Source organism: Hyperoodon ampullatus, assembly GCF_949752795.1.
Source record: "Hyperoodon ampullatus genome assembly, chromosome: 10".
Taxonomy (NCBI): domain Eukaryota; kingdom Metazoa; phylum Chordata; class Mammalia; order Artiodactyla; family Ziphiidae; genus Hyperoodon; species Hyperoodon ampullatus.
The window spans coordinates 39379910-39405843 of record NC_136923.1 but is presented as its reverse complement, the minus strand read 5'-3'; the positions used below and the strand labels follow the sequence as shown (position 1 = coordinate 39405843).

Below are 25934 nucleotides of genomic sequence, written 5' to 3'. Positions count from 1 at the left end.
CAGACCACCGCTGGCCCAGAGACAACAGAGGAGTGTGTGGTGTAGTCATGGTCTCTGTGGCGCCTTGTTGTGACTTGCCTTGGGCCAAGCCTCCATGGGAGCAGCCCACTGTGATAAGGAAGACTGCTTTGGCCGCCACAGGCCATATTTTCCAACATACAGGGAGGGGCGGCCTAAGCAAGACGAGTGACCTCCTCATGTGATACCTCATGTGATGCCCTCCAGGTCCTCACTGCCACCTCCCCAAACCCTAGGTCCATTGGCTCACTGGAGGATGGCTGGCCTGGCTGCCCAGAGAGGTGAGGGGGCACCAAGGGGTCACCGCAGGGCCAGAGGAGCTCCAGTCCAGAGCCAGGCACACACCCACTGCTGGGTGGGACAGCCTGACACTGAGCCCTGTTGGACTGTTGAGCTGGCCCAGCCTGGAGGACCCTTGTCCCTGAGGGACCTCTGGGCCCACATTTCCTCATTAAGCAGGATGTGCAGAGAGGAGGGGAAAACTGTCTCTGTCCAGGAGTATAAATGTTCCTGACAGTTCCTTTCAGCGCCCTCTGGGCCAGGCCAGGGGAAATGCTGATTCTGCCCAAACAGGAGTGTCTCAGTCGCATGCCGACTCTGGGTGAGCGGTCTGGATTCTGATCTCAGCCCCTCATTAGAGGCTTGATTGTTGCCTCCCTGGACCCTGGAGCTTCTGCCCCTCGGTAGCTAGCGTTGCCCCTTGCCCCAGTCCCTCCATGTCCTGCCCCACTGCCACCTCCTTGGCCAGGGCCACCCTTGCCTCCACAGGATCTGTGGGTTCCATGGGCCTGATGGCAAAGCTGCTGGGCGTCCTGGTCCTAGATCTTCCCTACCCGCACCTCCTGCTCCTAACAGTAGTCAGAAGATGGCCCAGCTTCTCTGACTCCTTTCTCCTCATGGCTCTGCTTGTTAATGCTGCTATCCCCAGAGGGCCTGTGGCTGCTCCTGGGGAAAGTGTGGATGGGCAGCCATCATGCCCCCTCCCGTGGTTCCCACCATGAGACTGTGCCACCATCATCCATCAGAGGTGCAAGCTGGCAGCCTGGGGTCATCCTCAGCTCCCCCTGTCTCACCTCAGCATCCATTCCATGAACAAAGCCCTGCTGGCTCTGCCTTCCCACTGGCACTAGACCCTGGCCTCTTCTTTCCATCCCTGCAGCCACGGCCCTACTCCAAGCCCTTGTCCTCCCTCACCCAGACAATGATCAGAACTTTCTCCCGGCTCTGCCTGCCTTGGGTCTTCCAAGAGGCTGGTGGGGAAGGGCTGGTGCTTGGTGTGTCCCCCTCCCCTGCCCTTCCCAGCTAAGGCTCTTAACCAGGCCATGGGCCATCTTTGGTCCCATCTCAGTGAATGGCCACTTGGCATTTAGAGCAATTTTGTGTTTCCCTGTGTGTTCTTGGTAAGAGGCTCCTGATTTTTCAGCAGGTGGCCCAGACACATCCTGCCTTGGGAGGGTGGTGGAGGGGTAGGTCTGCCTTGGCTGTCTCTCTCCATCTGGCTGTCTCTGTGCACAGCATGAGGCATGTCTGCATGCAGGCTGGGGGCCTGAGGGAGGGCCAGCTCCCCCCCAGGCCTGCTAGACCTGCCGTGGCTCCACCTGTGGCTGGAGCCACCTGTCTGGGCTGCCAGGGTGGGAATTACCCCAACTCTCTGAGCTGTAAAAACCTTTTTACCTTCTTTCTCAAGAAGGAGTCCAGAGCATACAATGGAGGAGGCAATAAGACTAGATCCCTTTTCCCTTTGAAATTTTCTCTGAAAAATTAACCATAGTGCTGTAAAATGTGAGTCATTTCATGATTAACAGTTGTTGATTCCAAATTTTTTATCTATTTATCTTTTTGAAAGATTATAGTACCCTCTGGCTTAATTTTTAATTGGCTTTCGGTTCAAAATAGAGTTTGTGAAGAAATTAGTGGAGTTGGAGTTGTTACAGTAACACTGCCCGTTTCTTATCTTATTATAATTGCCAAAATACCAGCCGTGGCCTTGAGAAGTCAGGCCTCCCTGGGCAAAGGACCTGGCACCTGTGATGTGTGGGACGGGCTGGGCCTATTTGGGGTGGGGGCTGCCTCTGCTCTAGACCTGCTTCAGTCTGCCTGTTGGGTAGTGATCTCAGGGAGACCTGTTTCCTCCCTTGTGGAATTGGGGGCCATAGTTCTCCCTCTTAGGTTTCTGTGAGAACCAGGTGAGATGCCATACTTCAGATACTTGTGCGAGGTCCAACACACAGTCAGCCCTTGAGCCAGGAGATTGGAACCAGAGTGTCCTAAAAGAGGGTCTCTGTACAGGAAAGAAAGAGTCCCCACCAGCCCCTACTACCTGGGTATGAATTGACCCCGTGGCCAGTGCAAGTTCCTCGTCTCATGAGGGATGGCCACAGGGAATGGACACATTTGGTGCTGGAGCATGAGGAGAGCACAGCCCAACCATAAAGGCAAACGTTGGGGATATCAGGGAGGATTCCTCTTATCGGAGGCAGAGGTCCCAAAAAGGGGAGCCTACGCATGTCTGGGGACAGGGAAGAGCAGGGCAAGAGTCCAGAGAGGAACAGAAGCACCAGCGATGGCCATGCCTGTGGTCCAGTGTGCAAGTCTTGGGCTCTTTTATTTTTAACCTCTGGGCATCCTTTTCTCAGGAGTTCTCGTCCACTGCCCCTGGTCTGGCAGTGGGGCTGGGGGTATGTTGGGCTAGGCAGCCAGTCCGGTGTCGCTGTAACCAGATGGACACCTAGGCCAGCTCCACGTGCAGAGGGACTGTGTTCTGCAGGGTCATTCAGGCTGTGTCAGACAGTGCAGGGAGGATGCCCAGCTTCCAATGCAGCCTCACTGGGCTCTCTTGGCCCATGAGGTACAGCAGCCAGTGATTCCGGAAGATAGCAGGTCTCACCTGCCTGTGGGGTACCCTACCAACTCTCTCAGATAACTCACTTCCCCTGCCTCACCCCGAACCCACCTAGCTCCATCTGAAGGTATGCACATCTACGCCTCCCACCGTTATTAGGTGGCGATAGCCTTTGGAGGATTCCTACCTTCCTGCCCCCAGAAAGGAACTGGACAGAGGGAGGCAAGGCAGAAGTGGTCATCAGAGCCTCCCATGTCCATCCCCAGGTCCCAGATCGTCCCCTGCCCACTTGTCAAAGGGGATAGGAAAAGGGGCAAGTGAGCAGCAGCTCCCCAAGGGCTGGGGCTGGATGAGGGAGAGTATGAGAGAGAACGTGCAAGTGAATGATTGAATGAGGGGGGTAAACACTAAACGGGGAGAGGGAATGCATGAACAGGGAATGAAGGAGCGGGGTGGGGGTGGGGGCATGAAGTGAGGGGCAGAGATGAGAGCAACGTGAATAAAGGAGTCAGGGCCTCAGTTTGCAGCTGCATTCCAGCCCCCAGGCACAGCCTGCCTCCCATCCCATCCCCATCCTTGGCCAGGTCTCCCCTGGCTCCACCTCTAGTGGCCCCAATGCCCTGTACCCTTCTCCCACCACCCCCAGAGGGCTGGGGAAGGGCCTCCAGCAGCCAGTTCAGCTGTTTATTTTTAGCTCTTACCTCACATGCCTCCTCCTGCCTGCCCTCCCTTCCTCCCTCCTTCCCTCACTGCCTGCTATAGCAGAGCCAGGAGCAAGAGGGCCAGCTGGGCAGCCCCTTCTGCAGCCTGGCTGCCTCTGTGAGTAAGCGTGGGAAGGAACGAAACCCCGGGGAGCATGTGACCACAGTTGACATGCTCTGCTGAGGGCTGGGCCTCTGGGCTCAGGTAAGCAGGCCACTGCAGGGGCTGCCTCTGAGCTCTTGGCATTAGGTCTGTCACCTCCATCCAGGCCACCCTTCCAAGGTGCCCTTGCTTCATTTGGACTGTTACTTCTGGGGTGGGGTCTACAGGCCAGAGGTGGAGGTCAGAGGTTTGCCAAGCCAGCAAGGTGAGCCAAAGTAGATGACAGAACCTTCAGAGGCCTAACCTGGATGGCTGTGTGCATGGACCCAAGGTGGAGTCAGGGCAGTGTTGCCTTGGGCCAGCTCCCTGTCTAGGCCCAGATCCTAACCCCATCATGTTGATCCTGGGGCTAGGGAAGGGGCTGTTCGCTCATTTCCAGAACTCTCTCTGGGCCTTTGCTAACACCCCTCCCACTTCTCTAGGATCATTTTGCCACCTTACAGTCCTCTCTGACATGGAGGGAGTTCCACTGTGACCTCAGGTGGTGCTGGGGGAACGTGGATGGGATTCGTGGCTCAGCCTATCCAGCACTCTCCCTAGGCACCAAGTGAGCCCAAGGCCCAGCAAGTGGCCAGCACCCATTGCTTCATAGGAGTTTGTATGGGGGATACACAGAGCATCAGATAAGGTCCAGGGGAGTCAGCAGTGGTGCTAGAGCCAGGCCCTACAAGGAACAGGGTGAGTACCTGCAGGATCTCTGAAGGGTCCCGCTCCATAGCTGAGCCCCTCTGCTCAGGACCTGTGTGGAATTGGACCTCGAGGCAGAGTTGGAGCTCCAGTCTCAGGGAAGCAGTCTCAAGGCCCTGAGTAACAAGCTTGTGGAGCAGACCTATCCCTCAATCAACACCAAGGCCCTGCCACCCACCTGACCTGGTCTCTGCTGGGGCCCAGGACAGAGATGTGGTGTGTAGCTTTGTGGGCAGGAAATCAGGGCAGAATCATTGATACGGTACTTGTCATGGTGGCCTGTGGATGCCAGGCTGAGGGCAGGCATCCTGGAGGTACCATGCTTCCAAGGCTCTGCCAGGTGAGCTAGGGTCTGACCTGGGCCCAGGGGCAGTGTGTGTGGTAAGGGTGCTGAGGATGCTGGCCCACTTTGTGCTGGTGAGGGCCAAGGGCCACCTCTTTGCCCTGTCCCTGGCTCTTTGACCTTGTAGTTCTGTGTCCTCTGGTTCCCCTGATACCCCATCCTAGTGGTCAAGCTGCTGGTGGGAGCCTGAGTGTCTTGGCACCCCGATGTGCAACAGTAGGACAGTAGGGGTGCCGAGGCTCTGCATCCCTGGGACGAGAGCAGGCACAGGTGTGTGCTGTTACTCTTATTCCCCTCCCAACCCTCCCTCGTGGGCCAGGACAGGGCCTCAAGTCTTGCCAAGGAGGAGCCCTGACCCTGGAGGAGGCTCCTGGGAGACATGCTCCTGCCAGCTTCTGACCTGCTACAGAAATCACCCACTCAGGGCTTGGGATGCTCGACCCTCTCCCTGTGCAGACAGTGGGACCTGGGGGGTTAGACTTGGTTTCTGGTGTTCTGGGAAATTCACCATTGATGCCCATGTCATACTCAGAATGACCTCTTTGGGGCTCTGGGTTCCAAGAAGGCTGCATGCCAGCCTGTGTGTCCATCTTAGTCATGGCTGTGTCTCCAGTCCCCAGCACTTAGACTGACACAGAGAGGGTAATCCTGAAACTGGTGGACTGATGGTTGAGAATTTGACCCCAGCCCAACTCTGGAGGAAGCAGGGCCCCTGGCCCAAGGGCTGGCACACACAGGTCCCGTCGGAAGAACAGCCCAGAGGCCGGGGGAGCAGGAGGAGGCTTTCGCCCAGGCGTCTTTGCTGGCCTAAGACAGGGTGACTTGGGCTGGGGGGTGTGAACAGAGGGGACTGCTCAGCTCCATCCCCCACCCAAGCAGGGCTTCCCCCAGACAGCCTCCCCTGGCCCCACCCTCCCAGCACAGCCCTTACTTGGGGGTGGAGAAGGATGGTATCTGAGGCCTGAGACCTAGGAGGCTGGGGCGGGGCAGTGCCTCTGGGAGATGGTCCTTGCCTGATGCTGTTCCTGGTCTGCGGGGGCTCTCACCCCTCCCAGAAGCTGTTTACTGTTCACACCCTGGGGGTGAGTCCCCAGCGCCCCCTCTTCTCCAGACACTGTGCTACTTTTGTAGCCTCCCCTCTCATACAGGTTCTCCTCCTTTTCAGGCCAAGTGAAAAGCTCTCTATGGGGTAAGGAAGCGACCCTTCCTTTGGGTTTGTCTTTTTAACTCTACATATGCATCTAAAGGATGGGGCGTCTGTCATTTGGGGGCAACAAGCCTATCAGTCTTTTTCTCCTCGTGCCTTTAGTGTCATGCTTTGGGAGATTTTCTCCTCCTTAAGTTTACAGAAATAGTCACAGGAATAATCTTTGAGTACTTCAGTGTCTGTGATTTTCATCAAACCCCTCCTCTCTCGTTTCCTTACAGAAAACAGAGTGGCTCTGTCTGAACTGCCAAACTAAGCGGCTGCTGGAGGGCAGCCTGGGAGAGCCGACCCCACTGACCCTGCCCACCTCACAGCAGCCCCCTGTAGGGGCCCCTCAGCGTGCAGCTGGAACAGCCCCTCCGAAGCAGAAAGGGCCACCGGGGCTGGGCCAGCCATCAGGCCCCCCGCCTGCCAAGGCCAGTCCCCTGCCCACCAAGGCCAGTCCCCTTCCTACCAAGGCCAGTCCCCAAGCCAAGCCCCTCAGGGCTTCTGAACCCATCAGGACCCCGAGCAGTGCCCAGGAAAAGAAGACAGGAGTCCCAGCTAAAGCTGAGCTGGTGCCGAAGCCACCTCCAGAGACTACCCTGCCCCCTGGGACTTCTAAAGCAAAGGCTGGGGTGCGGAGGACTGAACCTGCCGCCCCCGTCGTCAAGGCGGGGGTTCCAGAAGCCCCCAAGGGTGGGGAGGCGGAGGTCAGTCTCATTTACTTCCCAGGGATCCTAGCTTTCAGGCAGGGCAATCTAGAGAAGGGCTTAGCTCCCTGCGGGACTGGGATGTAGACCTGGGACAGGCCCTTTGGGGCCACAGAGGACAGCAGGGATGCCTAGATGAGGCCCTAGAGGGCCTAGAGCCTGTGAGTTCTGGGCCGATCCTGTGTCTGACACCTTATTGGATGCTTTGCTGGGTCCTGTTACCAGTAGATTTAGTAAAATTTCTCTTTGAGAACCTAGGGCTGCTTGGGGTTTGACATGGAACCTGCAAGTTATTCAAGACCAGAGCAATGGAGTGGGTGGTGGGCCCTGATCCCCCGGGAGGTGGAGGTACCCTTCCCCAGGGCCCTGGGTTGATGGAGAGGGCTGGACTCCCCCCACGAGCCATCTACCCTGGGGAGTCAGTGTCTGCTTCTCACCCTGCTGCAGGAGCCGGTGGGCAAGCCTTACTCTCAGGACCTGTCTCGGAGCCCGCAGAGCCTCAGCGACACAGGCTATTCCTCCGATGGTGTCTCCAGCTCCCAGAGTGAGATCACAGGCATTGTGCAGCAGGAGGTGGAACAGCTGGACAGTGCAGGGGCGACAGGGCCACGCCCGCGCAGCCCCTCTGAGCTCCACAAGGTGGGGAGCAGCATGAGACCTTCGCTGGAGGCCCAGGGCCCGGCCCCCAGTGGTGAGGGGAGCAAGCCACCCTACGGCAGTGGTGAGGAGCAGAAGCGGCGGCCCCACTCCTTGTCCATCATGCCCGAGGCCTTCAACTCGGATGAGGAGCTGGAGGGTATCCTGGAGGAAGAAGACTCTCTGGAGTGGGGGCGCCGGAGGGAGCAGCAGGACACGGCTGAGTCCTCAGACGACTTCGGCAGCCAGCTGAGGCACGACTACGTGGAGGACAGCAGTGAGGGTGGCCTGTCCCCTCTTCCGCCCCAGCCCCCATCCCGGGCAGCAGAACTGACTGATGAGGAGTTCATGAGGCGGCAGATCCTGGAGATGAGTGCCGAAGAAGACAACCTGGAGGAGGATGACGCTGCCCCCACCAGGCACGGCCCGGTCAAACATGGCTCCCAGAAGGGCAGCCCCCGGCCCAGGCCCGAGCCTAGCCAAGAGCCAGGAGCGCTGCCCAAGAGGCGCCTGCCCCACAACGCCACCACGGGCTATGAGGAGCTGCTTTCCGAGGGAGGCCCAGCAGAGGCCGCAGACGGCACTGGGGCTCTGCAGGGCGGGCTCCGCCGCTTCAAGACCATCGAGCTCAATAGCACGGGCAGCTACAGCCATGAGCTGGACCTGGGCCAAGGCCCCGACCCCAGCCTGGACCGGGAGCCCGAGCTGGAGATGGAGAGCCTGACGGGCTCGCCTGAGGACCGCTCCCGCGGGGAGCACTCCTCCACACTGCCGGCCTCCACGCCCAGCTACACCTCGGGCACCTCGCCCACCTCCCTGTCCTCACTGGAGGAGGACAGCGACAGCAGCCCCAGCCGCCGGCAGCGGCTGGAAGAAGCCAAGCAGCAGCGCAAGGCCCGGCACCGCTCGCATGGGCCCCTGCTGCCCACCATCGAGGACTCCTCAGAGGAGGAGGAGCTGCGGGAAGAGGAGGAGCTGCTGCGTGAGCAGGAGAAGATGCGGGAGGTGGAGCAGCAGCGCATCCGCAGCACGGCCCGCAAGACGCGGCGTGACAAGGAGGAGCTGCGGGCCCAGCGGCGGCGTGAGCGCTCCAAGACCCCCCCCAGCAACCTGTCACCCATTGAGGATGCCTCCCCCACAGAGGAGCTGAGGCAGGCAGCCGAGATGGAGGAGCTACATCGTTCCTCCTGCTCTGAATACTCGCCCTCACCCTCCCTTGACTCGGAGGCTGAAGCCCTGGATGGTGGCCCCCCTCGGCTCTACAAGTCAGGCAGTGAGTACAACCTGCCCACCTTCATGTCCCTCTACTCTCCAACCGAGACACCCTTGGGCAGCACCACCACTCCCAGTTCCGGCCGGCCCCTCAAGAGCGCTGAGGAGGCCTACGAGGAGATGATGCGGAAGGCCGAGCTGCTCCAGCGGCAACAAGGCCAGGCAGCAGGGTGCCGTGGGCCCCATGGTGGCCCCTCTCAGCCCGTAGGCCCCCGGGGCCAGGGTTCCTTTGAATACCAGGACACCCCAGACCATGACTTTGGTGGGGCTGCTCAGCCGGCCTCAGAGGGCACACCAGCCAGCCTGGGAGCAGCCGTGTACCAGGAGATCCTTCAGACGTCACAAAGCATTGCCCGCATGCATCAGGCCTCCTCACGGGACCTGGCCTTTGCTGAGGACAAGAAGAAGGAGAAGCAGTTTCTGAATGCCGAGAGTGCGTACATGGACCCAATGAAACAAAATGGCGGCCCACTTACCCCTGGTACCAGTCCTACCCAGCTCGCTGCCCCTGTGTCCTTCTCCACCTCCACCTCCTCTGACAGCAGTGCGGGCCGAGTCATTCCCGATGTCCGTGTTACTCAGCATTTTGCAAAGGAGCCTCAGGACCCCCTCAAGCTGCATAGCTCTCCTGCCTCCCCCAGCTCTGCCTCCAAGGAAGTAGGCATAACCTTTGCCCAGGGCCCTGGGACCCCAGCCTCCACAGCTGCGGCTCCTTGTCTGGCTGGCCTGCCACGAGGGTACATGACTCCGACTTCCCCAACAGGCTCTGAGCGCAGCCCTTTGCTCTCTTCCACTGGCCACAGCTATGGACAGAGCCCAACCACTGCAAACTATGGGTCTCAAACTGAGGAGCTACCCCAGGCCCCCCGTGGCCCTGCTGTCAGTGGACGGGCTGCCAGAGAGAAGCCCCTGAGTGTGAGTGATGGCGAGAGTGGCACCCCGCAGACCTCCCGGGGATATTCCTACTTTGCAGGCTCCAGCCCCCCTCTCTCTCCATCTTCTCCCTCAGAGAGTCCCACATTCTCCCCTGGCAAGCTGGGCCCAAGGGCCACAGCAGAGTTCTCTACACAGACGCCAAGCCCGACCCCTGCCTCGGACATGCCACGGAGCCCTGGTGCCCCCACCCCGACACCCACGGTGGCTCAGGGCACACAGACGCCACACCAACCCAGCACGCCTCGCCTGGTACGGCAGCAGTCCCCTCAGGATGCCCCCTTTATGGTCATCACACTGGCGTCAGATGCCTCCAGCCAGACCAAGATGGTCCATGCCAGTGCCTCCACCTCCCCAGTGTGCTCACCCATTGACACCCAGCCCACCACCCACAGCTACAGCCAGATAACACCTCAGCTGCCCCCAGAGCCACCTGGGCCACCTGGCTTCCCGCGGGCAGCCAGTGCTGGTGCAGATGGGCCCCTGGCACTATACGGCTGGGGCGCCCTCCCTGCTGAGAACATCTCCCTGTGCCGGATCTCCTCTGTCCCTGGAACGTCTAGGGTTGAGCCCGGCCCCAGGCCCCCTGGCAGTGCCGTGGTAGACCTTCGCACAGCCATCAAGCCCACGCCCATCATCCTCACTGACCAGGGCATGGACCTGACCTCTCTTGCTGTGGAAGCAAGGAAGTACGGCCTTGCTCTGGATCCAATCCCAGGACGGCAGTCAACTGCTGTACAGCCTTTGGTTATCAACCTCAATGCCCAGGAGCAGACCCATGCCTTCCTCAGCACCGCCACCACCGTGAGCATCACCATGGCCTCATCTGTGCTCATGGCTCAGCAGAAGCAGCCTGTGGTCTATGGAGACCCCTTCCAGAGCCGGCTGGACTTTGGCCAGGGTGCGGGTAGCCCCGTGTGCCTGGCCCAGGTCAAGCAGGTAGAGCAGGCAGTCCAGACAGCCCCGTACCGTGGTGGGCCCCGAGGAAGACCCAGGGAGGCCAAGTTTGCCAGGTATAACCTGCCCAACCAGGTGGCACCTCTGGCCAGAAGGGATGTTTTGATCACTAAGGTGGGCACTGCCCAGAGTGTTGGCCTCAAGTCAGGCCCAGTGCCGGAGCCTGGTTCTGAACCCCATCGGGCCATCCCCGCAGAGCTGCAGTCACACGCCTTGCCAGGTGCCAGGAAGCCACATACAGTGGTGGTGCAGATGGGAGAAGGCACAGCAGGCACTGTGACCACACTGCTCCCAGAGGAGCCGGCAGGTGCCCTGGACCTCACTGGGATGAGGCCTGAGAGCCAGCTGGCGTGCTGTGATATGGTCTACAAGTTCCCCTTTGGCAGTAGCTGCACAGGTACCTTTCACCCCGCCCCCAGCGCACCTGAGAAGAGTGTGGCAGATGTTGCCCCACCCGGCCAAAGCAACGGCCCCTTCTACAGTCCCCGGGACACTGAGCCTCCCGAGGCCCCCACCTACCGGGCACAGGTGGTCGGGGAGCCTGGGCCCCATGAGGAGCAGAGGCCCTACCCACAGGGCCCCCCTGGCAGGCTGTACTCCTCTATGTCCGACACCAATTTGGCGGAGGCTGGCCTCAACTACCACACCCACAGGATTGGTCACCTCTTCCAGGGCCCTGGACGAGACTCGGCCATGGACCTCAGCTCACTGAAGCACTCCTACAGCCTGGGCTTTGCAGATGGACGCTACCTTGGGCAGGGCTTGCAGTATGGTTCATTCACGGACCTACGTCATCCCACAGACCTTTTGACTCACCCGCTTCCCATGCGGCGCTACAGCTCAGTGTCAAACATCTACTCAGACCACAGATATGGCCCACGGGGAGATGCAGCTGGATTCCAGGAGGCCAGCCTGGCCCAGTACAGCGCCACCACGGCCCGTGAGATCAGCCGTATGTGTGCTGCCCTCAACTCCATGGACCAGTACGGAGGGCGGCGTGGCAGCAGTGGTGGTGGCCCCGACCTCATGCAGTATCAGCCCCAGCCGGGCCTCAGTGCCCCGCAAGGTCTGGCTCCCCTCAGACCTGGCCTCCTTGGGAACCCCACCTTTCCGGAGGGCCACCCGAGTCCTGGGAACCTGGCCCAGTACAGACCTACAGCAGGCCAGGGAACAGCAATCAGACAGCTGCTGCCATCAACAGCCACTGTGCGTGCAGCCGACGGCATGATCTACTCGACTATCAACACTCCAATTGCTGCAACACTGCCCATCACCACCCAGCCTGCCTCAGTACTGCGGCCCATGGTGCGTGGTGGCATGTACAGGCCTTATGCATCCGGAGGAGTCACAGCCGTGCCACTCACCAGCCTGACACGCATGCCCATGATTGCCCCCCGGGTACCTCTTGGGCCCACAGGGCTGTACCGATATCCTGTACCAAGTAGATTCCCCACTGCTTCCAGTGTTCCACCTGCTGAGGGTCCTGTCTACCTGGGGAAGCCTGCTGCTGCCAAGGCCCCAGGGGCTGGGGGCCCACCAAGGCCAGAGCTGCCAGCAGGGGCTGCTCGGGAAGAACCTCTTTCCACAGCCACCCCTGCTGCTGTCAAGGAGGCTGTAGCAGCCCCAGCACCAGCCCCAGCCCCAGCCCCAGCCCCAGCCGCAGCGGCTGGCCAGAAGCCGCCGGTAGATGCTGCTCCTGGGGGCAGCAGTGGGGCCCTCAGCCGGCCAAGGCTCGAGAAGGAGGAAGCGTCACAGGAGGAGAGGCAGCGGAAGCAGCAGGAGCAGCTGCTACAGCTGGAGCGAGAGCGGGTGGAGTTAGAAAAGCTGCGGCAGCTGCGGCTGCAGGAGGAGCTGGAGCGGGAGCGTGTGGAGCTGCAGAGGCACCGCGAGGAAGAGCAGCTGCTGGTGCAGCGGGAGTTGCAGGAGCTGCAGACCATCAAGCACCATGTGCTGCAGCAGCAGCAGGAGGAAAGGCAGGCTCAGTTCGCCCTGCAGCGGGAGCAGCTAGCACAGCAGCGTTTGCAACTGGAGCAGATCCAGCAGCTGCAGCAACAGCTGCAGCAGCAACTGGAGGAACAGAAGCAGCGGCAGAAGGCTCCCTTCCCTGTGGCCTGTGAGGCACCCGGTCGAGGGCCTCCCCCAGCTGCCACAGAGCTGGCTCAGAATGGCCAGTACTGGCCACCCCTGACCCACGCGGCCTTCATTGCCGTGCCTGGGCCTGAGGGTCCTGGGCAGCCTCGTGAGCCCATGCTGCACCGGGGTCTCCCCAGCTCCGCCTCGGACATGTCACTGCAGACTGAGGAGCAGTGGGAGGCAGGCCGCAGTGGCATCAAGAAGCGGCACTCCATGCCACGCCTGCGGGACGTGTGTGAGCCAGAGTCAGGGCCTGAGCCCTATGTGGTCAGGAGGATTGCAGACAGCAGTGTGCAGACGGATGATGAGGATGGAGAGGGCCGCTACCTCCTGACCCGGCGGCGCCGGGCACGGCGGAGTGCTGACTGCAGCGTGCAGACGGACGACGAGGACAGCGCCGAGTGGGAGCAGCCAGTGCGCCGCCGCAGGTCCCGTCTTTCCCGCCACTCAGACTCTGGCTCCGACAGCAAGCACGATGCTACTGCCTCATCATCCACTGCCGCCCCCACCATGAGGGCCATGAGCAGCGTGGGCATCCAGACCATCAGCGACTGCTCCGTGCAGACAGAGCCTGACCAGCTGCCCAGAGTCTCTCCAGCCATCCACATCACAGCTGCCACCGACCCCAAGGTGGAGATCGTCAGGTACATATCGGCGCCAGAGAAGACTGGGCGTGGGGAGAGCCTGGCCTGCCAGACGGAGCCGGATGGGCAGGCCCAGGGTGTGGCCGGGCCGCAGCTTGTCGGGCCAACTGCCATCAGCCCCTACCTGCCTGGCATCCAGATCGTCACCCCAGGGCCCCTGGGCAGATTCGAAAAAAAGAAGCCGGATCCCTTGGAGATTGGATACCAGGCCCACCTGCCCCCGGAGTCTCTCTCACAGCTTGTGAGCCGCCAGCCTCCCAAGTCCCCCCAGGTCCTCTACTCACCAGTCTCACCCCTGTCCCCACACCGGCTCCTGGACACCTCCTTTGCTTCCAGTGAGAGGCTGAACAAGGCTCACGTGAGTCCCCAGAAGCACTTCACGGCTGACAGCGCTCTCCGCCAGCAGACGCTGCCGCGCCCCATGAAGACCCTGCAGCGGTCCCTGTCTGACCCTAAGCCCCTCAGCCCCACCGCCGAGGAGTCTGCCAAAGAGAGGTTCTCCCTCTACCAGCACCAGGGGGGACTGGGTAGCCAGGTATGGGCACAGGGGCTGGTCCAGGGTGGGACAGGGGTCTCTGCCTAGCCTGGGGGGCCCCACAGGGAGGGGCGTCTCCTGGGGTGGGGGTGAAGTCACCTCCAGCTCCAGAGGCCCAGAGCTAGGAGTTGAGGAATGGATGCACATCTCGATGCACATCTGGTGGAGCCCGCAGCCCAGCAAGGATATCCTGGGCAAAACACACTCACACTTGGGCCCCCACGGCCATCCAGACCCTGCTAGAAACTTCAACCTCACCCTAGCACTGCCTCTTCACAGCCCGTATCTAGTCCAGTCCCTGCCACCTCCCCCTTGAGGCCTCCTCAGCTCTCCCCTCCAGCCTGGGCCCCTCCTACTCCAAATCTCTTTGGATGTTTCCTGAGAAAACCATAGCACCGACCTGGCTGGGCTGCTCCCCACTCCCCAGCCCCGGCCTGGCTCCCTTGCCCCACAGGAAGCCAAAGCCCTTTGGACTACCATTCAAGGCCCATTCCAGTGGGCTGCAGCGTGCTCTCTGCCTCACCTTGTCCCATGCCCCTATCTGGCCCTCAGCAAATCTGTTTACACACCTGTCTGCTGCCCTAGATAGGGGCTCCTGGAGTCTAAACTTACCCTCGTCTGTGGCTTTAGTTGCCAATGATGTCCCAGGACTGTGAGAGGTGGCCGGCATGTTAGGAAGATGGGGGTTGCAAGGGACTGACACCAAGGACTTTGAGTGCCAGGCCAAGAGGGGGTTGGGATTTTCTCAAAGGCCCTTGGAACTTCTGGATGTTTCAGGCAGGTGAGACAAGATAAGATGGGTATCTTAGAAAGTTTCCTAGGCAGAATATGGGCAGATGGACTGAAGGAAGTGACTGCACAGTGGCCCTGGGGAGAGCGCCTAGGAGCCAGAGGCATTGGGAGGTGTATTTATCCGTTTTCTGAGTGTGATGCAGAGAGGAGAGACGTTGAGGCCTCGGGGTGGGGTTGTGGAGGTGAGTCTGGGTTGTGGAGAACCCTGGGGTATGCAGGCCAGAGGGGTGGGGGTGGGATCAGGAGTCTGGGTTGGCAGGGAAGGCACGTCAGAGAGGCAGGTGGTCTTGGCTCCATGTTAGGGTCGGCACAGAGGTCCCATGGGCTGGTCATGGGGGGGCCACGCCACCATGAGCACTCATGGTGTGAGACCAAATGACAAAAGACAGACAACAAAGTGAGGAGTTCAAGGAGGGAAATTTATTCCATTCCATCAAAGGCCACCCTTCGTCCTGAGGTTTGGGGACACATTATCATTTCCTTTACGACATATGGTGAAAGTAGGTGGGAGGCTTTTATGTAGTTTCTTGGCAAGGTAAAAAGTAAGAAGCCTGATGTCAGTCCCCAGTGTGTTTAGGGGATTTGGGTGGTCCATAAAACCCAGAGGCCTGGGAGCTAGAGACAATGGGAGGACCCAGGACAAAGCTTCTGGCAATGTGGACCTTGAGGCAATGTGGAGCCTCGGGCAGGTGAGGAGGACCCCCTGGAGAACATGTTAGGGAGCCCTGACTGGGAAGCCAGGTAGCCAGAGATAGGGCTGGAGAGGCCCTAGAGGAGTCTGGCAGCCTCAGAGAGCGGTGGGCTGACGGATGTGGAGGGAGCTGGGGCCAGCCCGAGGGCACAGTTTGACAGAGGGTGGTACAGGGCCGCGGGAGGAGGAGAGCGGACAGGCGGCTGAATTGCATTTTACTTTAGAGAGGAGGAGGGCAGGAGGCAGAAAAGACTCGGAGCCTGCAGCACCTGACATCCAGTCAGCATGCGCCCCCTGCCATGATCCTCTAGGGAACCTGGTGGCCCCAGGACCCACTCCACTCCTGTCCATGGCCCTCCACTGCCCTTGGCCCCTGCCAGCTGCTAGGACCCAAACCCAGAGCCAGACCTGTACTCTCCTCATCTCAGTACCCTCAGTGGGAGGCGGAGGGTGGCAAGCCTGTTGGAGACAGGCTGTGTGCCAGGCCAGTATTAGACACCAGCACAGAGGGGCATCTGCTGCTTCCTCCCGTCCCACTGCCCCGAGGTCTGGGAAGGAGAAGGCCTGTAAGATGATCACAGGCCCTCCCTCCAAGGCCAGTGGGTGGGCAGGGCAGGCCTCAAGGCTGCCTGGTGAATCGGGGCACTGACAGTGGAGCCCAGCCCCTACCCCAGCCCAGGCCAGGGCTCTTCTACCCTGTGCCCTGCCAGGCCACCCACACCTTGGGTCTCAGTGCTGCCCGCCCTTCCCTCTGTCTCAGGTGTCGGCGCTGCCACCCAACGGCCTGGTCCGCAAGGTGAAGCGGACACTGCCTAGCCCCCCTCCAGAGGAGGCTCACCTGCCCCTGGCTGGCCAGGCTCCCCCACAGCTGTATGCGGCCAGCCTGCAGCAGCGTGGGCTGGTGGGGCCCACCGCTGTCCCTGCCACCAAGGCCAGCCTGCTCCGGGAGCTGGACCGGGACCTGCGGCTGGTGGAGCACGAGTCCACCAAGCTGCGCAAGAAGCAGGCAGAGCTGGATGAGGAGGAGAAGGAGATTGACGCCAAGCTCAAGTACCTGGAGCTGGGCATCACCCAGCGCAAAGAGTCTTTGGCCAGAGACCGAGGTGGCCGTGACTACCCGCCCTTGCGTGGTCTCAGTGAGCATCGCGACTACCTGTCAGACAGTGAGCTCAACCAGCTGCGGCTCCAGGGCTGTGCCACTCCGGCTGGCCAGTATGCAGACTTCCCTGTCACTGCCGCTGCTCCTGCCACTCCCTCCGGCCCCACTGCTTTCCAGCAACCCCGGTTCCCACCTCCGGCGCCACAGTACGCTGCAGGCAGCGGTGGGCCAACACAGAATGGATTCCCAGCCCACCAGGCACCCACCTACCCTGGCCCCAGCACGTACCCAGCACCTGCCTTTCCTCCCGGCACCAGTTACCCTGCTGAGCCTGGCCTGCCAAGCCAGCAGGCTTTCCGTCCCACAGGCCATTATACAGCCCAAACACCCATGCCAACCACACAGAGCACCCTTTACCCAGTCCCGACTGACAGCCGTGCCCCCCACCAGAAGCCACGCCAGACATCACTAGCCGACTTGGAGCAGAAGGTGCCCACCAACTATGAGGTGATCGCCAGCCCTGTCGTGACCATGTCTGCAGCCTCGTCTGAAACCAGCTATAGTGGCCCAGGAGTAAGCAGCAGCTATGAACAAGGAAAGGCCCCTGAGCTGCCGCGGGCCAGTGACCGTAGTGGTGTGAGCCCGAGCCCAGCCCCCACCCACCCCTCTGACTCACACTACACCAGCCTGGAGCAGAATGTTCCTCGGAACTATGTGATGATTGACGACATCAGTGAGCTGACCAAGGACAGTGCTTCCACTGCCCCTGACAGCCAGAGGCTGGAGCCCCTGGGGCCGAGCAGCAGTGGGCGTCCAGGGAAAGAGCCAGGAGAACCAGGTGTCCTTGAGGGGCCCACACTGCCCTGCTGCTATACCAGAGGGGAGGAAGAATCCGAGGAGGACTCCTACGACCCCCGTGGGAAGAGCGGCCATCACAGGAGCGTGGAGAGCAATGGCCGACTAGCCAGCACCCACTATTACAGTGACAGTGACTACAGACACGGGGCTCGAGCAGAGAAGTATAGCCCAGGCCCCGTGGGGCCCAAGCATCCCTCCAAGAGCCTGGCCCCGGCTGCCGTCTCCTCAAAGCGCAGCAAGCACCGTAAGCAGGGCATGGAGCAAAAGATCTCCAAGTTCTCACCTATCGAAGAGGCCAAGGATGTAGAGTCAGACCTGGCCTCCTACCCCTCCCCTGCAGTCAGCAGCAGCCTGGCCTCTCGGGGCAGGAAGTTCCAGGACGAAATCACCTATGGGCTCAAGAAGAATGTGTATGAGCAGCAGAGGTACTATGGGGTGTCCAGCCGGGACCCAGTGGAGGAGGATGACCGCGTGTACAGTGGGAGCAGCCGGTCCCGGGTGGCATCTGCATACAGCGGGGAGAAGCTCTCCAGCCATGACGTCAGTGGCCGGGCCAAGGGATACGAGCGGGAATGGGAGGCTGTGGAGCGACTTCAAAAAGCGGGCCCCAAGCCCTCATCTCTGAGCATGGCCCATGGCCGGCCCCGGCCCCCCATGCGGAGCCAGGCCTCTGAAGAGGAGAGCCCCGTCAGCCCTTTGGGGCGGCCCCGCCCTGCTGGGGGCACCCTCCCCCCGGGGGACACCTGCCCACAGTTCTGCTCCAGCCACTCCATGCCTGACGTCCAGGAGCATGTCAAGGATGGACCGCGGGCCCACGCGCATAAGTGTGAGGAGGACTACATCCTGGATGATTCTCACTGCGTAGTTTCCGACAGCGAAGGTAATGGCAGCTGGGGGTGATTTCTGCAGATGGTCAGCACCTGGGGGGCCTGCCCGCCCATGGGGCCCTGAGCCCTGAGATGTCTCAGTGGGGCTGGCCTGGCGCCTCACCCAGTGGGCCTGGCCTGGCGCCTCACCCAGTGGGCCCTGCTGCAGGCTGCCCTTCCTGCCTGCTGCACCCGCTCCCTGGCCCAGTTGTGGGAGGGGGCTGGGGCCTGGCATTACGCTTGTGGCTGTGGCGCCCACCCTCTGTTTTCCTTGCATGGCTTCAGCTGGGCCTCCCACTGCGGCCAGCCCGGGGGTTGATGGTGTTCTGTTTTTGGTCCCTGAAGCGTATCACCTGGGCCAGGAGGAGACAGACTGGTTTGATAAGCCCCGGGATGCCCGCTCTGACCGGTTCAGGCACCACGGGGGCCACGCAGTCTCCTCCTCCTCCCAGAAGCGAGGCCCTGCCAGGCACGGCTACCACGACTACGATGAGCCCCCCGAGGAGGGCCTGTGGCCACACGATGAGGGTGGCCCAGGCCGCCATGCCTCAGCCAAGGAACACCGACACCATGGTGACCACGGGCGGCACTCAGGCCGCCACACTGGCGAGGAGCTGGGCCGGCGTGCTGCCAAACCACACGTTCGAGACCTGAGTCGCCATGAGGCCCGGCCTCACCCTCAGCCCGGCCCTGTCCCGACCGTGCAGAAGAAGGGTCAGCCTGGGTACCCCAGCTCCGGTGAATATTCACAGCCATCCCGTGTTCCATCAGCGTACCATCATGCCTCTGAGAGCAAGAAGGGCTCCCGGCAGGCCCACTCAGGGCCCGCTGCACTGCAGCCAAAGCCAGAACCCCAGCTGCAGCCGCAAGGTCGGCAGGCAGCTCCAGGTCCACAGCAGTCACAGCCGCCTCCATCCAGGCAGACGCCCTCAGCAACAGCATCGCGCCAGCCGCAGACACAGCAGCAGCAGCAGCAGCAGCAGCAGCAGCAGCAACAGGTCTCGGGCTACAGCCTCTGCAGCAGGCCCCTTCGCAGGCCCGCCTGCAGCAGCAGGGCCAGCCAGCTGCCCGGGGTCCGGCCCCCGCTGCCAGCCAGCCAGCAGGGAAGCCCCAGCCAGGGCCCTTGACAGCCACAGGCCCCCAGCCATCAGGACCAGTAAGTAGGGCTCCAGTACGTGGATCCTCCCCAGGGTGGATGCTGGGACTGCAGCTTGGACAGCCCCTTGGTTCCAGGCTGGGCAGAGTTGACGCATGGTAGCTCAGCTATGGGTTCTCTGTTGCAGCCGCGGGCAGAGCAGGCGAACGGCTCTAAAGGGACTGCCAAAGCACCCCAGCAGGGGAAACTTCCTCAGGCCCAGCCATCACCAGGACCTGGACCTGCAGGTGAGCCTGCCTTTGGACGCCCTTGGCTATGACCAAGAGTACCTGGGCTGCCCTCTCCCTGTGCTGACTGGCACCCTGAGCTCCCCTGCACTGCGTGCCTTCACTGCTCTCTGAGAAGGTGCCCAGTGCACTGCAGGCCTCCCCAACAGAAAGGAGCCTGGGGTTAGAATGAGCCAATGGGATCGCCAGCACTGGGGCCTTAGGGCCCAGGCAGCTCTGGGCAGGGAGCCTCGAAGGTGCTGGTGATCACAGGGCCAGGACCATGGATTCTTACTGTCCCTTTCCTTCCCCTTCCCTTCTCTCCTCTGCCTTCTCATCTTCCTCTGCCTATTCCTCCCTTTCTCCCTCTTTATCTTCCTCAGCCTCCTTTTTGCTGCTTCCTCCCACCCCTTTTCTTCCCACTCTTACCTTCCTCTCTTTATTTCTCTATCCTCCTCACCCTCCACCTCACAGGGTACCTGTGGTCAGATTCCCTCTTAGCTGCTCTCCCACTCAGACCCTGAAGAGCCAGGCCAAGCACAGCTTATGATGGTGGTTTCTTTACCCTTAGGCATGAAGGCTGGAGCCAAGCCTGGAGGGACCCCAGGGGCTCCTGCCAGCCAGCCAGGTGCCGACGGGGAGAGTGTGCTCTCCAAGATTCTCCCTGGTGGGGCAGCAGAGCAGGCCGGCAAGCTGACGGAAGGTACGCACTACCTACAGCCAGGTCCAGGGTGGATGGCTGCTCCAGGGCCCTACTCTGGCAGAGGTCGGGTCTGGGGAATGGTTCCGGGCTCAGTCACCCAGGCACAGGCCAGCCCGAGGGCCCACCTGCTGCGGCCTAGTGGTTCTCGGGGTAGTCCCTGCCCCTTAGGCTGAGCTTGGCTTCACTGTGCCAAACGGCCTTGACTAGGAGGGAGCCTAGCCCGACTTCCTGACACCTGTCTCCTTTTTCTGTCACAGCTGTGTCTGCTTTTGGCAAAAAATTCTCCTCCTTCTGGTGACCATGACCTGCAGGGTGAGTATGAGCTGCCTGTACCCACCTTCCCCTGGTGCTCGAGTCGGGGCTCTTAAGTCCTGTGGGGTCTTCTGGGAGGAATGTGGTCTTCAGTAATGGGTGATGTGGCCAGAGCTGCAGTGTCCTTTCCCTATGAGAGTGGGAGGAGGAAGAGGAAGAGGGACCCTGTGCACAGAGGTCCCAACATGGGGCCAACACAGTAGAGGTCCCCAGCAAAGGGAAGCCAAGACCAACATCCCTTTGTCCTTTTCTACCACCCCTTAGCCCCCAACAGGGTTCCTAAAGCTATGAGTTGACATTAGGTTGTAGGTGGGTCCCCCTGGGATACAGCTCCTCCCAGCCCTCCTCTGTAAATGCTCCACAGGCTCTTGAAGAAATGAAGGGAGATGATATCATTGCTGTGGAAAAATCTCTGGAGTCAGAGGCCTGGGCGCAGCTCTGGACTCTGCGTATAACAGTGAGTATCAGGACTAGGGTTGGGTGGGGCAGAGGAGGGAGTGAAGGGCCAAGGCCTGGCTGACCAGACTGACCCAGTTCCTATAAGTGTGAGCTAGGAGGGACCTGGTGGGCTTCCTTCAGCTAGGATGGGCCCAGCTGCTACCTGGGAGGCAGAGACAACTGAGCTGGCTGAGGTGACTCAGGTAAGTAACCTTGGGAAAGGGGCCCGGCAGAGCCAACCGTGCCCCACAACTTGGGGCCTGTACACTGGGCACTGATGCCAAAGCCCAGTCCCTGAGGCCTAGTGCTGGTGCCTTTGCTCCAGACATTCAGATGAGGCTGGAGTCCTCAAACCCTGCAGAGCTTAGCACTCCTTGGTGTGACGTCAAGATACAATTGGCTTCACAGGCTGAGTTCAAGACCTGCGAGGTGGAAAAGCAGAATGAGCGGAGAGGCAGACAGGAAAGGGATGGAGCAGAAAGGGAGGGCACCCAGACAGGAGTCTCAGCTCCAGACCAGGTCAGCCCAGGGAGAGAGTGGAAGGGCCTCAGGATGGGAGCCCTGGCTCTCTCTGGGCTGTAATGGCCAAAGCAGGATCCGAAGCCTCTGCCTAGAGCCTCCTCTGGACCTGGCCTTGCCTCTGGGCAGGAAAGAGGAAGCGGTACATCATGCAGGATGGCGGGGAGGGTAGGCTGGCTGTTGGTGCTGCTCTGCGCACAGCCAGGGACCACCTCCTCCCATTCCATAGTCTTGGGTCCCTCTTCCTACCCCGCCTTTGCGAATTCTACTGTTAAGGGTATGGAGGTGTGGGTGCTTCTCGTGGTGAGCAGGCGTGTGTTTGGCAGGGCCAGGCACTCAACAAGCAAATCACGAGGGAGTGCTGGGGCCAGCAAGGGCCTTTGCCCAGGCCTGGCCTGCTTGTGGGAGGGAGCTGGGTGTAGTGCCAAAAGGGCCACCTATCTCTGGAGGACTAGCGGGGAAACTGGAAAGGTCCAGTTTCCCATCCATTTATTCATTTATTCAATAAATGTTTGTCAGGCCCTAGGTAGGTGCTGGGCCCTGTTCTGAGTTCTGGGGATCCAGCAGGGAACAAGACCAAGTCCCCCTGAAGCTGACAGCCCGTTAAGAGGGGCAGAGAATAAATAAGTTTTTAAAAATGAGATTAAAAGATAATTTCTGAAGGTTATAAGTGTTCTGAAGCCAGGGACACAGGGTTATGGCACGGAGGGGGCCACTCTAGAGAAAGTGGTCAGTGATAGGTAAGGCTCAAGGAGGGAGAAGAGGCTGCTGTGGGATGTGCCCAGTGAGGGAACAGCACCCGCAGAGGCTCTGATGAGACAGATAGGCCTCAGGGACAGACAAAAGGCCAGCACAGCTAGAGCCACAGAGGAGGGGAGAGATGGTCTGGGTGACGTCAGAGTGGGCAGGAGCCAGCTGGGGTGGGCTTTGTAGGCGAAAGTAAAGAGCCCGGAATTTATTCTAATTAGAGTAGCCACAGTGCAGCACCTCAGTGTTCTTCCTGCCTTCACCCCACGACAGCGGGCTCCCTGACACTTTCCCACCCAGCTGGATGTTTCCTCTGAGTTGCCCTGAAACAGATATGAAATCAGAAGTTGTGCTGAAGGGAGGGGACAGAGGGGCAGCCCATGGACCAGGTCTATGGCAGGACCCACCTTGGGTGTAGGGCCAGGGCACTGTTACCAGGGAGGGAAAGGAACCACTTGCGTGGTTCCTTTTGTTCTGTGTCCTGTCACACGATGTGCGTGGGCTACTGAGACCACTAACTTTGTAATTAAAAGAATCACCCTCAAGCTCTAGCATTTGGCTGATTGGGCCAAGCGGTCAGTGCTTCTGTGAGTGTCTATCTCCTGGTGTCTTTTGTGGAAATTTCAGAAGTGGGCTGGGAGAGGCTCGTTGTTTTAAACAAAATCCCATCTCCCTCACTCTTAAGAAACAAAAAGCAACTTGTGTTAAAGAAATGGCCCTTCCTGGCCAACCTGATTCTTTCTTCCTGATCTTCTCTTTATGACCTCAAACCTGCCCAAGCACCCCTCTCCCCCAGCCTCAGTGGGGTGGGATCCCGTGGGTGAGGAGGAGCCAGGCCGTCAGCTTGTGGCAGACAGCTGGAAGGAGTGCGGGCGGGAAGCAGCTGTCCACAGTTCTTGACAAAATTCTTCTGTCTTTCCTGTTTCCTTCCCCCCTCCCTCCTTTTCTCCTCCAAGCATCTACAATCTGGCAAACGTTGGCCCAAAGACTCACACCAGGTGGGACGTGGCAGGCGGGCCTCAGTTGAGGACGGGATGTTTTCTAACAGCAGCTGCCGGGGTGAAACATCTGTTGGTCAAGTGGGACCATTGGCCCAGGGGGACCTGTGATTGTCTTTCCAGAGACCCTGCTCTCCTCAGAGCACCACCTTCAAGGCGTAGCCATCGTTGGGAGGGAGGAACCCTCTCTGCAGGCCCTGCCACGCGGCAGTCTTGCTGCTCTTCCCACAGCCGCCTTCTGCGGCCTGGCCAGCCAGGCTACCAATGCGTTATACACAGAGTTTGGGCGCGTGCAGCCTGTTTTTGACGGACGCTGCCCTCCCTCCACAATGCCAGAAGTTTTTCCACAGCCTTGGAGAGGGGCTTTGACTGAGGGCTGGGGGCCCCGGGCTCCGTTTCCTTCACATTCCAGCTGGCCCAGATCCCTCTGCGGCCACAGGGCCCTGCCCCCTTCACCCTGCCCCCTGGGTGACACCGGAGCAGACTTCCATGTGGCTAGCATGGGATTGGGAGAACTTTACAAACATTAGGACCTAACACTGTCTCATCACTGAAATAAGAGGCCATAGCACCGAAAAGCAGCGTGGGCGCTGGCTGAGGCTTCTCCCAGCCTATGGGTGGCCGCGTGCTAGCACGCCCGCCACCATCTTCAAAGCCATCACCCCCAGTCATCGTGAGCATCCCAGCGGCACCACCATTGTCTCGACCAGCCGGCTCCTCGTTCGTACACCTGGGGATTTCTTTTGATTTCAAGAACAGCCTTAATTATTTCAGTTTGATTTAAGTGTATACCTCATAAACATTGTTCTTTTATTTCTCCCCCCACCCTTTCTCTCTTCGCTCTCTCGGCTCACCTCCTTGCCTCTCCCCTCCACCACCACCTTGTGACTGATGGTTTGGTTCCCTCTCTGCTCTGCCCCTGCTCAGCACAGGGAGAATATTGACTTAGAAGCAATAGTGGGCAGCAGGCCACCAAGAGCACAACCCCAGGGCGGGGTCTAGGGAGGCCCCTCAGCCCGCCTCTGTTTACCGTGCAACTCCAGTCCTTCTTAAGCCATCACCAGTGGACATGCTCAGAGCAGAGGGGCCAGGGCTTCTGCCAGCCAAGGGAAGGGCCCAGGGCCCTGCGCTGGGGAGTGTGGTGCCGTCCATCCACCTGGTGGACTGGGCGGTGTTCCTCCCTGAGGCCCTTCCCTTAGGGGCCTCCCTTCACCTTGGGCACAGCCACAAGTCTCATCTCTAACGTTCTATGCAATGAAATATAAACCCTCAAAGACAACTGTTAATATTTATTAAATTCCGTGTTATGTATAAGGAGTTAATTGCAAACCTGCAATTGAGAAACTGGATAGATATGCTCATATCAAACCCCTCGCTCCCTTCCCCCTCCCCAGCTCCCACCGTGTGTGTGAAAGTCTCAGTCTGTGGCATGTTCGACCTGTGGCAGGACTCGCTGCTGCCAGGCGAGTCACCGCCTGTCCCGCAGTGGAGCATGCACAGCTCGCAGCTTCTTTGCACGATTTCATCCATTTTCAATGCTCGACCCTCTTGCTTGGAGTTCTTTTTGTCTCAGAACCTCTCCTTCAGGAGTGCTTCTAGCTAACTTCTGCACGAGCTAGTGAGGACCTGCCGGAATTGCTGCCCGAGCATGCCAGGCTGTGGACCCAGCAGTACAAGGCCCCACACCCCCTGCAGGTTTCTCTGACCAAGATGTCTCTAAGGAGACACATGGTGGGAGCCCGCACAGGATGTGTGCGTGTGAACATTCGGAAGGTTTGCTGTAGGATTTCCATCTGTAAGTCACTCCCCCACTTACCCCAGCCCTGAGCCAGAGACATCTGGTTGCCCCTTCCCAGCGGGGCACTGCTCTAGAGCAGAGCTGGGCTGCGTCTGTAACCAGAGAGACAGAGGCCAAGGGTAGGGCCCAGCTCCTGACTGCACCTCTCCGTGCCTCTCCTTTGTGGCTGGGAGGCTCAAAGGTCTGTGAGCCAGGAGATCTGGCCAGGGGGCCAGAGAGTGCTCAGGAAGAGCTGGAGTTTTGGCATTTGTGGTGAGGACAGCTGACAGTGTCATCTTTGATCAGAGTGTGTATTCACATAGACAGTGGCTTCAAGCTGAGTTTCTTGGGAAGCTTCTCAATAACAAAACTTACAGAAGGTTCTGTTGTGACACTCTCCGCATCTGTCTCCAGGACCTAAACTCCCTGCCAGCCCCCGCCTCTGAAGCCTACTGTATCCCACTGCTCATCAGCTTCTCTACGACTGAGCCAAGAGTGCGGCAGGTGGTAGCTGCCCGACCCCTCCAGGCCTGGCCTTCCTCCAGAGTGCTCTGGTTTGCACCATGCATTTCTCAGGGGTCCACATTTCTCATTCTTTCCTATAAGGTCTACAAACCCCTTCAGAGAGGGATCCTGGCCCACCTCTGGCAGCTGTGGATGAGATAGGAGGCTGTCAACCCTGGTGTTGGGCCTAAGACCCTGCCCTTCTGGATTTGGGCTTCACCCATCCAACGGGACACCTGCCTCATCCCAGAGATCAGGCCTGGGCTGTATGAGGCCGTCTGTGCAAGGGCTGAAGGAGGCCACCATCTGGCACCTCTGACCACCCAGGGCCAGGTCTTTGTGGGGTTGTGCCTAGTGGCTGGATATATGAGGGACTAATGCAGTGATCCTCCCCATAAAAGGCCAAGGGATGGGACCAGGAGCAGGGAACAGGCAGGGAGATGACAGCAGGCCAGCCTCCATCAAAGCTAGTTTCATGCTCTCCCATGTTGACTTTTCAGCAAAT

At 60.0% G+C, this 25934-nt stretch overlaps 1 protein-coding gene across 1 annotated transcript in view; it reads left to right on the top strand.

The window, feature by feature from the left end:
- The window catches only part of BSN (bassoon presynaptic cytomatrix protein), a gene marked incomplete at both ends in the record, with an annotated part of 85318 nt that extends 64886 nt beyond the window's left edge, over window positions 1-20432 (top strand). Inside the window, 8 exon segments of the mRNA XM_079713610.1 lie at window positions 6183-6653; window positions 7101-13763; window positions 16007-18083; window positions 18415-19064; window positions 19067-19225; window positions 19353-19452; window positions 20003-20134; window positions 20392-20432. Coding sequence (XP_079569736.1) covers window positions 6183-6653; window positions 7101-13763; window positions 16007-18083; window positions 18415-19064; window positions 19067-19225; window positions 19353-19452; window positions 20003-20134; window positions 20392-20432 — 10293 coding nt within the window.
- Between the last annotated feature and the right edge of the window lie 5502 nt (window positions 20433-25934).